At 39.7% G+C, this 12,055-nt stretch overlaps 1 protein-coding gene across 1 annotated transcript in view; it reads right to left on the bottom strand.

Annotated features, from left to right (window-relative positions):
- Adamts3 (ADAM metallopeptidase with thrombospondin type 1 motif 3) overlaps positions 1–12,055 on the bottom strand; it is a 126,182-nt gene that overhangs the window by 36,935 nt on the left and 77,192 nt on the right. The window contains exon 4 of the mRNA XM_055595450.1: positions 11,495–11,694. Coding sequence (XP_055451425.1) covers positions 11,495–11,694 — 200 coding nt within the window. The remainder of the gene's footprint in view (positions 1–11,494; positions 11,695–12,055) is intronic.

Genomic DNA, 12,055 nt, shown 5'->3' with positions numbered 1-12,055 from the left:
CCAGAACAAGGGCTCAAACTTCTAACAGAAATAAGAGAGACATGAAAACTAACCACAGTTTCACTTGAGGTCCAGGATGTTTGGATGGCAGGCTTAGCAAATCTAAAAGCTGCAGAGAAAAGTAGAATGCCATGGAAGGAAGGCCAGAAAATACAGAAGATTCAGTCATCATAGAATGAAACTCATGCATCAGGAAACTCTGACTTACCACATTAGACTTGCCACACTCACCAAGAAACAGGACAAGAAATCTCTATTTAGATGTTTCGAGATTCCAGCATGACTGCATGGAGCAGCTTTAACATCGGGGACCTTAAATGAAGACTGATGGATCGCATACTACACACTCAAATTGTACCCAGCATTTACAGAGCTACCAAAGACGGATGTGAAAGGTCAGTCTGAGATAGAAAATACTAAATAAAGCCAAGTCTAAGTTATTTATTTATAAACACATAGATGTACATACATGTATGCATATTTGTAGAGTAGATAGATCCAGTTTCAGCGGTAGAAGATAAGCTAAGATGAAAGAAAGGAAAGAAAGAAAGAAAGAAAGAAGGAAGGAAGGAAGGAAGGAAGGAAGGAAGGAAGGAAGGAAGGAAGGGAAAGAAGGAAGGAAGGAAGGAAGGAAGGAAGGAAGGAAGGAAGGAAGGAAAGGAAAGAAGGAAGAAAGAAAGAAAGAAAGAAAGAAAGAAAGAAAGAAAGAAAGAAAGAAAGAAAGAGCAAGCCTTGCACTGCAGAGCTATACAGACAGGCGACTCATGGCCAGGTTGGCTCACTCTAGGCGGAAGAACACTCACAATAATGAACTCCTTGTGTACTGGTACACGAGAGAGAGGTGGTCAACAAACACAGTGGTACTTAAGGAATAACAGAGAGCAAAGAGCCCTGAAAACGTGTCATATGCAGAGTGACAAGGAGAGATATCATGACTAAAGACACTGGATATTAACTGTCTCAGACCATCGCGGTTCAAAAATCCCTCAATGCCTAGCAACTCTACATTTCCATGAGCCTCAATCGAATGGGCAAGAGAAATAATACTATCTCATAGTCTTGTGGAAATAATTCAAAGACTTATTCCAGTAACTTGTTCAGCCTTGAGACCAAGAATGGAGGGAAGGGCCTTGAAAGGGCACCACATTAACAGAGGTGGGAAGAAAAATCTATAAAGGCTTTATAACTGGGATATGGAAGAAATAATATATTTGTGCCCTACATCTACAGAAAATAAAGCTAAAAGCCACCCATTAAAATTTTATCAAAAGGGAAATTTCCAATCCAACATGAGACAATAGCACTGCTATCTGTGGCCTATTTTGCTACTAACTGATTCTCCTCTATTACATCACACTGCCTACTGCCTAACTGGAGGCAGAGTCTCCACACCCTCCTCTTCTAGATTAAACATCCAGTAAAAACATTCTTAATGTTACAGTTCCAATAAAATTAGGAGTCTAAAGCCGGAGATGCCACTGACGCTCTCATTCAGAGGCTCATGAGCATTCCAGAAGCCTTGTTTGTACAGCAACTGTTCCAAAAAGAGGCACGGCTTCACACACAAAGGTAGAGCACGCTTCGCTGAGTGGAGGTGAGGTGTAAATGCCTTCTCCCTTCTTTACAAAAGGCTAAAAGCAGTACTAACCATCAGGCAGAAATGACGAACAACAAATCCTGAGGTGTAGGAGAAAAAGTGGGTTAATTTCTGTAAAAGAGGTGATGACAGAGGATAGGAGTCATGACTGCTACCAAAAACAGACACGGTGGAAAACCTTAGAGTCACAAAGTGAAGAAAAGGTCATAACAATGGCATGTAGCTTTTGGCGTTTGAGATAAAACATCAACAGTATATATGACCACTCTACCTTAATGAGTATGGTAATTTGTAGTCAATGAATTGAAAAATCAACTTAATGCCAATAAAGTGTAACGGGAAAAATTGTTCATGTGAACAGCAACAGTATCAAATTGAGTAAAAGAGTACTGTTTTTAAAAGCCAAATTAACATTCACCAGAAGAAATGCATAACTTGACAAAAGCTACTATCATGACAGGCTAATTGGACAGCAGTCTTCTTTAGTGAAAAATTTTCAGTTTTGGGATAGGATCATTTAAACCTATATTATCATAGGTTAAAAATAATCAAAACATGAGCAATAATTTCACAACAGCAGAAAGCAGGCTTTCAGTGAGAAAAACTAAGAGTAGCCATTATAACATGCAAAGCCCTGGCTCTTACCCAACATGCTTCTTAAGGATCAAGAAAGTTGACTCCTTTATATAATTCACTTTCATGATATGCTGAGTAATATAGCAGCTTTTCATCTCCCCGTGCTCATCAGTGCCACAGGTACAAGTGTTTTCACACTGAGACACACACACAGGATGAGCACAACTGGAGGGAGAATGAGCACAGCTCTGTGGGGTCCCATCTTCAAAGTCCTGGATTCTGGTTGTCGCTTTCCCGCAATAAACGAAGGGGCTTTTGAATGGTTACCTGAACACTCTGTGCCTCGCGTTTCTGCTGACACACGGCAATCATAGCTATTCCACCTGCCTCATAGACAGGTTGTTCAAATCAGGCAAGATGGCACATCCATCCTTGGCAAAATGCCAAATCCTTTTCACGCTCATCTACCTGAATATTGTGAAGTTTGTGAAAACATGTGGTCACGTCCCGCCTTTTCTCGAGAAAAGCAAATGGCTCATAGTACTTCTAAGGGATTCTCAAGATGCTTCAATGTAAATTTGTTACATCTCAACCAAGTGAAAGATGCAATTTAAAATCAACAAAAGCACTGAAAAAAGAAAAAAAAAATCTTGACAGTGCAGTTTTTCTCAGAGGTGGCAGAGATCTTCCAGCAGGTGGCGCTGTGCACTCTTGGAATGGGAGGAGGACAAGGTAGCAGAGCCCTGCACCCTAGAACACCTACATCTCCAGTTGGCTTGTGGGCCTTCCCAGGTTTACCCACAAACAAAACAGCTCCCACTAAGTTAGACAGAAATGTGAAAATAGCACGAGGAAAATCCTGTTCTGAATGACTACTTATTTGACTCTTATTTGATTACTTATTTGACTCATATAAAAGCAAAGCACAATATTGGAAAACTCTTATTTTGAGTTTGCGTGTCATCTCATTATGGAATTTATAAGAGACCTAAAGACCCTCCCCCATGGGCTGCCTATTTTTACCATGCAAATAAAAGAAACGAAGAGTGTGCCCTAGAGAAAGAACTAAGAGTGGATCATACTGAATTCCCAACTTCAGTCTCTCAGAAGGGACTAAAATAACCTTTGTAAAGACAATGGTTTCACAACATTTAGTAGCAAAGAAAACATATTTCCCCAAGTGAAAGCAACCGCGTCAAACTCCACTCGCAATAATCAACAGCATGTGCATGCACCCTTCCAACCTCCAGGCATCGTTTTCTGTATTTCAGCCTGGACTAGTTCAAGTAATCCTTGAAATACTCTGAGATGCTACCTTCACTTTGCAACTAAGGAAACTGAGACCCAGGCTTGTTGGGTAACTCACCCAATGCCAGAGTTACAGAGTAAGCCAAGGAAGCAAGTCCGGGCGGTTTGAGTCGACACTCACTAGATTTAAACATTTTGCCACACGTCCAAACCCACACATCACAGCACTGCAGAACAGATCTCATCTTAGAAGAACAGCACTTCACACCTCCAAGTTTACAAGTACAGCACGGAATTATACCGGGAGAGGTAACTCAACATTCATTGGTTTCGGTTCTCTTCTTTCACATGAATTCTTTTTTTTTTTTTTTAATGAGAAACTGCATTCTAGATTTATTACAAACAATTTCTTTTTGATCAAAACAGCTGTGCACTGAAAGTACTGAGAAAAATAAAGAACGGGAAGGTGAGTGAGGAGAGGGTTGGCTGTGTAGTCAGTGTGTTGGGCATCGGAAAAGCACAAAGCATACACGTTGCTGTAAGTCACGCCTTTGACACACGTAATGCTGCTCAAAATGTCACCGGTAGTGCCAGCCTACTGGGCTCCGGACAGGGAGGTTCAATGAGGAGTTCAGGGTTGAGCCCAGAAATCCTCATTAAGGACCTGAAAGAAGGGGTAAACAGAATATGAATTCAATTTTCAGATGGCCTTGACTTTGATGATGTTGCCAATGACATAAAGACAGCAAAAAGGCAAAAATCCAATCAAGTATCTCTTTCCTTGAAAAAGAAAATTCCTTCCAGGTTTGTTCCCAGGCAGGGCAATTTCTCCAGGGCAATCGCCTGGCAGGACAGCCTGACCTTTGTCTGACTAGCTGATGAACAGCTTTGTCTGGCTTCAACAAAGCGACACTCGTTTTTTTTCTTTGGGGTGAATCAGGTCTTGAGAGGCAGTGAGGTAGAATGGCTAGGAGCATGGGCTCTGTCACCTACGTGTCTAGCTAGGGTTTTAGCTCTGTGACCCTGGGCATGTCATTTAACCATCTGTGCCTCAGTTTCCTCACTGGTAAAATAATTTGCCACATTATTTTGTTCATAGAGTTTTTGAAGGGAATACACGAGTCCATATGTGAACAGTGGTTAAAATGGTGATTGGCCTTCATAAATGTAAAAGAAAGAAAAAACACTATTAGGCATAATTATTGTCATTTGCTCAGGGAAGCAGATAAATAGTATAGATATGTGAATTTTTAAAGAGACCTTTGGATGTCAAGACAGCCAGAGTAATTCTGGCTAGACATAAAAGAATTCTGAACCGATCTATGAAAAATTATCACTCCACAATTGTGTCTCATACAGCTAAACATCCCAAACAATCACATACCCACTTTTCTTCTGCATTCCAACTCTCGAGTAACCCGGTACTTAGATACACAGGTATCCTTCAACCAAGTCCATCCTTCTCTCAACTCCAGCCTAAGCACTAGTAGCTGTAATGCTACTAGTAAGACTATAATTATGTAAGACTATAATTGTCCATAATACTCTTCTCAAACTTTGACAAGCGCCCCAATGTCCAAGGAATGGGGAACTGGTAGTAAATGAGCTTGAATCTACTCTGATCAGATATGTATTCTTCTAGGAGAACCACGGGCTAAAAGCATGAAAAACCTAAATGTGAGAAGAAATGAACGGAGCTGTGGATGAACTGTGGATAGCTTGCGTAGAATGCATGAGTCTTTTGGTTTGAGTCCCAAGTATTGAAGAAAAAGGTAGAGCAAGTTCATGGGAGATGAAAACAGGTACTAAAATAGAAACAGTTTGAGTAAGGAGGTAAAGATGAGGAGGAAGAGCCTCTCAGTCATCCTACTGCAGGCAGAACTTGCTTCTTCTAATGCCACATGGAAGAAACCACTGCTCATCTTTAAAACCCGTTACAGATCTTTGTTAGCAAGAATAGTCACAGGCCTTGGGATGGTATGTCCATCTTTCTGAAGTTACCCTGGGCTTCTTACTCAGTTTCTCATACCCTGTCTCCTTGCAATACCTTTTAACTCAGCACACAGACAAACCTTCAGTGGTTGTGCTGGCTGGTTTTGCGTCAACTTGACACAAGCAAGAGCCATCACAGAGAAAGGAGCCTCGGTTGAGGAAATGCCTCTGTGAGATCCAGCTCTATGGCATTTTCTCAATTAGTGTTCAGTGGGCCCAGTAAATGGTGAGTGGTGCCATCCCTAGACTGTCAGTCCTGGGTTCTAAAAGAAAGAAGGCTGAGAAAGCCATGGGAAGCAAGCCAGTAAGCAACGCTCCTCCAAGGCCTCTGACTTAGCTGCTGCCTCCAGGTTCCAGCCCTGCTTGAGTTTCTGTCCTGACTTCCTCAAATGATGGACTATGATCTGGAAGTGTAAGCGGATAAACCCCCTTTTCCCAACTTGCTGTTTTGTCATGGTGTTTTCATCAGAGCCATAGAAACCCTAACTAGACAGTGGTTCCCCAAACACTATGAGCATTTGCAGTACCTTATAACAAGGTGGTCCTCCATCTTTCAATACCTACCTTACTCTTTAAATTTCAGCTCAAATAGTACATCCTTTCTGATGTACTATTCCTGGTCAGGCCTCATCTTCCTCCTTTTCAGATAATACTTACATAACGTTTGTGGGTGGATCTTTCCAATATGAAAAACTATTTTCCAAAATGAAAAACTATCATTTTATTTCCATTTTGATTTTACTGGTACAATTAGCAAGATATGAGAAAGGACTAAATTTTATTAGTTTATTTTATTTCATTTTTGTTGTTGTTGTTTCTTAGGGATTTAATGTGATTGTAGTCTCAAGAGAGACTACCAATGCCAGGTAAATAAATGCCTAGATCACTGTGGTTAATTTCAACAGAAGAAATAGCTTTTCGATGCTGACTCAAAGTGAAAACTGCTGCATGACCCATGAAGGCTGCCTGAACACATATTCCCAGATAAATGTGCCTTGCATTGCTCTTCAAGGCTTTCATAAACATTAGGGAAGAGCCAGAAATTGCCGTTAAGAATCTACCAATAACTTTCATGTGCTAACACTCAGTTATTACACTTTGTAACAACTGGAGTATCAGGGGGTGTTTTTCAAAAATACGGTGAATAGGGAAGCTTCTTCCACTATCTTCCCACTGCTGTTCACTCATGAACCACCGATTTCAACAGACAGAAGAATGAATATTCCCTTAGTGAAGATCTCTTGAAAGTACAAGGATGTTGTAGGGGTGTTTTGTCTTTCATTTTTGTGCTGGGTCATCCTGTGTGGGGGTGTGGAGTGGGCTATGGTATGCATGTATGTGCATATAAAAATTAAAAGCTCGTATTTCTTCTATGGCTCCCCACCTTAGCTTCTAAGGTCCATCTCACTGTACCTGAAGCTTATCAGTTAGCCAGACTGGGTAGTCAATGAGTTCCTAGGACACTTCTGTTTCTAGCCACACTGCTACCCTGGCTTCTTAAAACAATGTTTTCTTATAAGATTTATTTCATTTACACAGACATGGCAGGTAGTTTTCAACGCTCCACATATATAGCTTAAAAATATACAGCTACTGTATTCAGGGAAGAAACAGCCTAACAGCCAAACTACTTTCAAAAAATTAAAGCATACTGTACCAATGAGAAAATAATTTGTGAAAGACTCATGTGATCTCTAATGACCTTGCTCTTAATAAATGAAATGTCCCTGGAAAAGACCAGACTACAGACAGAAAAACAAAGACAGGGATGTTATTTCCTATGATAAAGCAGAAAGGCCCAGGTAGAAGACATGGTAACCGTTACCATCTCTATCAATGTACTGTGTCAGCAACAATAATGAAACCTTCCCAACTCTACAGCAAAGACATTTCACTAGGAAGCCATGCTCATTCCATGCCTAAAAGCCTAGGATTCTTAGTTTGTCTTTTGATTTATAAGCATCTTGAGGGCATGGTATAGTGTATCAATGTTTCAATAAATGCCGAAAGCTTACAATTACTTTTATAAAAGTAACATTAGCTTGATAGTCTGCATAGTAATTTCTATATATATGGTGTGGTGATTTGAATGAGCCTATCCTGTTATAGGCACAGGTATTTAAATTTTTGGTTCCCCTGTTGGTGGTGAAGTTGGAGGAGCTAATGTAGACTTGGATGTGGCTTTGAGAACTTCTAGCCTTGGCCCACTTCTGGTCCACTCTCTGCTTTGTGTTTATTGTGAAGCTGTGCTCACTTAACTTCCTGTTCTACCTGCTTGTTGGAATTTCTCCCTGCCATTATGGACTTTCCCTCTCCATCAGCAGAAATAAAATCTGGAAAAGTAACTCATATCTTCATACCAACTGTTAATAATTGTACGTATTACCTTTTTGTATTATTATACTATAAAGCAAGGTAAATAGGTTCCTTTTCATCGATCTTGGAATCTCATAGGGATTTGTATGGATTTTCTTATATTCTTTCATAGGTGAATATTGAGCAGGAAGACACTGAAGAGGCAAAGAAGGTGGACCAGGAGAAAGTGATGTGCAAAAACACCATCACCAAACATTTAAGAATCAACACATAAAGAAGTGTGCCAGTGACTCAGGTGTGAGGTAACTGATGGTCAACAGAGGTATAGAGGCCCATGAGAAAGTATATACTTTTTATATCCTTTTAATTAATCGCCTCTTGATAATTTCATAGGCTCTAATAGAGTAAAACGATGCGATTCTACAAGGTGGCACTCCCTGCAAACCCGGCTTTCACTCTTACAGGAGTTCGTATTTCATCACCTTCCATGCTTCCTTTTCTTTTTTTAAAAAATTATCAATCTATCTATCTATCTATCTATCTATCTATCTATCTATCTATCTATCTATCTATTATTACAATTTATTCACTCTGTATCCCAGCTGTGGTACCATCCCTCGTCCCCTTCCAATCCCACCAATCCCTCTTTCTTCTCCCCCTATACCCTTCCCCTAGTCCACTGATAGGGGCAGTTCTCCTCCCCTTCTAACTGATCTTATACTCATTGTCTTCCTCTGTGGTCTGGCAAGGCTGCACCCCCAAACAGGAGGTGATCAGAAAGCCTGCCACTGAGTTCATACCAGAGACCCTGTTCCCCTTACTAGGGTACCCACTTAGAGACTGAGTCTATGGACAACATCTGAGCCGGGATTTTAGGTCCTCTCCATGCATGGTCCTTGGTTGGGATATCAGTCTCTGCAGGGCCCCAGGACCCAGGGTTTTTTGTTTTGTTTTTGTTTTGTTTTGCTCTGTTGGTCTTCTTTTGGAGTTCCTGTCTCCTCTAGGTCTTCTTATCCCCTGTTCTTTCATAAAATTCCATGCCCTCTGCCCAAAGTTTGGCTATGAGTCTCAGCATCTGCTTCGACACCTCAATCAGTAGAGTCTTTCAGAGGCTGTAGGTGGTAGGCTCCTTTCCTGTTCCCTGCCTTCTGCTTCCGATGTCTATTGTATTTGCCCTTCTGAATGAGGATTGAGCATCTTCCCTAGGGTCCTCCTTCTTGTTTAGCTTCTTTAGGGTATAGATTTTAGTATGTTTATCCTATATTATATGACTAATATCCACGTATGAGTGAATATATACCATGTGTGTCTTTCTGTTTCTGGGTTACCTCACTCAAGATGGTCTTTTTTAGTTTCCACCATTGCCTGCAAATTTCATGATTTCCTTGTTTTTAATAGCTGAGTAGTATTCCATTGTGTAAATGTACCACAATTTCTTTATCCACTTCTCCATTAAGGGACATATAGATTGTTTCCAGATTTTAGCTGTTATTAATAGAGCTATACCAACATGGTTGAGTAAATGTCCTTGTTGTATAGTTGAGCATATTTCTGATATATGCCTAGGAATGGTATAGCTGGATATTTAGGTAGAACTATTCCTAATTTTCTAAAAAAAATGGCAGATCGATTTCCAAAGTGGTTGTAGTTTATATTCCCACCCACAATGAAGGAGGGTTCCCTTTTCTCCACATCCTCTCCAGCATGTGTTGTCACTTGAGTTTTTGATCTTATCCATTCTGATGCGTGTAAGGTGAAATCTCAGGGTCATTTTGATTTGCATTTCCCTGATGACTAAGGATGTTGAGCATTTCTTTAAGTGTTTCCCTGCCATTCGATATTCCTTTATTGAGATTCTCTGTTTAGCTCTGTATACCATATTTTAATTGGATTACATGGTTTGTTGGTGTTTAACTTCTTAAGTTTTTTATATAGTCTGGATGTTAGCCCTCTGTCAGATAGAGGGTTGGTGAAGATCCTTTCCCAGTCTGCAGGCTGTCATTTTGTTCTGATGACAGGGTCCTTTGCTTTACAAAAGCTTTTCAGTTTCATGAGGTCCCATTTATTGATTGTTGATCTTAGAGCCTGTGCTATTGGTGTTTTGTTCAGGAAGCTGTCTCCTGTGCCAATGATTTCCAGGATTTTCCCCACTTTTCTTCTCTTAACATGCTATGAACATAAGTGCCAAGACCCTAGTAGACAAGACAGTGTGGAAGGCTACACACAACTTTATGGCGAACTAAAAACTTTGTAGACAAAGAACAAACTCTAGAATGCTACTTTCTGGACCAAACTTTTAATTTAAAGACTTCCATATAAAAGTCATGTCTTAGGATATTATTCTAAATTAAAATTCCCTTTACACATTCATTTAGAATAATTGTTAATGGCCATAGAATCAATCTTCCTATTTAAAGGTTTTGTTCTCGTCTTTCCTCCTTCCTGCATTTTTCTAGCCTTCGCTATGACTATCAGAACACTACAACTCCTTTCTGCGTGGACAGTTTTACAACACAAATCTTTCTGTGGGCAATATCTAACCATTTCTAAGTCTCCTCTCAATGTCAAATGAATGCTACAACAGGAAATACATCAAAAGACACACATCTCTTGACTCAATCTATTTTAAAACAAGTCACAAATTTCCCTCAATTTGGAATACGGGACTCTACAGCAGCACTGTATGAGAGATTAATGAGCACTTCCACATTGTAACAATAGGCATATCTGTACTCAATGTCACGCAATCCCATGCCAACTTTGGAAGTCCTTTTAAAAACACTTAACTCATTGTAGGTTATTTGTTTATGATTTTACATTTGAATACATTCACAAAATATTTCCAACAGAACTAATAATGACTGCTTATTTTTCTCTGTGAGTAGTTTACATAATAGAATTAGTTCACTTAGAATCACCAGATTTTTAAATCATAAGTTCTAACAATAAAGGAATAGGAAAAACATTTGTTCCAAACTAAATTCCATTTTTTCCACTTTCTTCCCATTTTCATGTTTCCAATATCAGCACATCATGTACTATAGAATGGCATGAGGTAAAACACATAAAAGGGAATGGGTCATCCCCTCAGTTATCTCTCAGAAGTAGGAGGCTTGGATATATTATCATTGGTTACTTCTGAGCAATCACTCTGTGCCAGTTGCAAAGATTCAAAGGACATCAATTAGAAACGATGCCAAAATTGCCTCTGAATCTGAATAAGGCTCATAAAAGAAAAATAAAGTATACATTATTTAAAGGACCCATTAGCGGCTGTTGATCCGATAGCTACATGCTTTGTAAATATGTTACTTTCTATCTAGAATTTTGAAGAATGCACTTGTTTGAAAGTTATTATACACCTTTAAAAATAATTTATCTTTTCGGGGGCTACAGAGCAACACTGGGAAGCATTGTTCAACTATCCAGTCACACATGGAGGCAAGCTGACCGCCTTCAGAGTATTAATTGTTCCCAAAACAAAATGAAAATCAAAACCATGATATAAAACCATCCAACACGGCTTCTAAAACATGGGGGCTTTACATGGTAACAAAGGACACTAGTGGACTGATCGAAAAAGAATTTTTACTTTGTTTCCTTTGACTGTGTTCTTGTACTTTAGAGGTGTAGATCAGAATTTGAATTAAACTGTGCCATGTACCGGCTGTGGGTGAGGTTCTTACATTTCTATCCAGAGGACGTTAACAAGACAAGAGATTTGATTGAAAGGACCAAAAGCCTCAAAATGGAGTCATTACTCACGATGTTCATCAGGGTGAGGAGGTAGTTTTGGACATGCTCTTTGCCATGGAAACGGACCACGGAGTCATCCACGCCCAGAAGCACCTCGATGTTGTAATCGTTCTCCCCCGCATGTCTGCGGCGACGCAGTGTCTCATTCAGCTGCTGGCCAATGTTGCTGTAAACTGTGCCGAGATCATCAAGGCCTTCCAGATCTGACTCTATTAGGAGACAAAGGGAACCCAGTCACCTCAGGCTCCCCAATGGGCCTTCCAATACTTCTAAAAATATGTATACTTTCAGGGGGAGATTATTATAATCCAAATCATTAACACATTGCTTTCAGTTTGTTTAGTAAATATATATGCTGTTTAGGCACATATATATACTGAGAATGACTCCCAATGTATTCAACACTCATAGTAATATACAATAGTTTTATTACACTGTTTTTCAGGGAGATGTATCATACATACATACATATATATATATACATATAAAATGTATGTATATAAATGCATGTAATGTACATAAATGGATATCATATATATATATACACAAACACAGAGTGATGTAGGAAGG

This window comes from Psammomys obesus, unplaced genomic scaffold, assembly GCF_907164565.1.
Source record: "Psammomys obesus unplaced genomic scaffold, mPsaObe1.curated_primary_1811, whole genome shotgun sequence".
Classification (NCBI taxonomy): Eukaryota; Metazoa; Chordata; class Mammalia; order Rodentia; family Muridae; genus Psammomys; species Psammomys obesus.
Note: the sequence above shows the minus strand (reverse complement) of the source record. Positions and strands in the feature narration are given on the sequence as shown.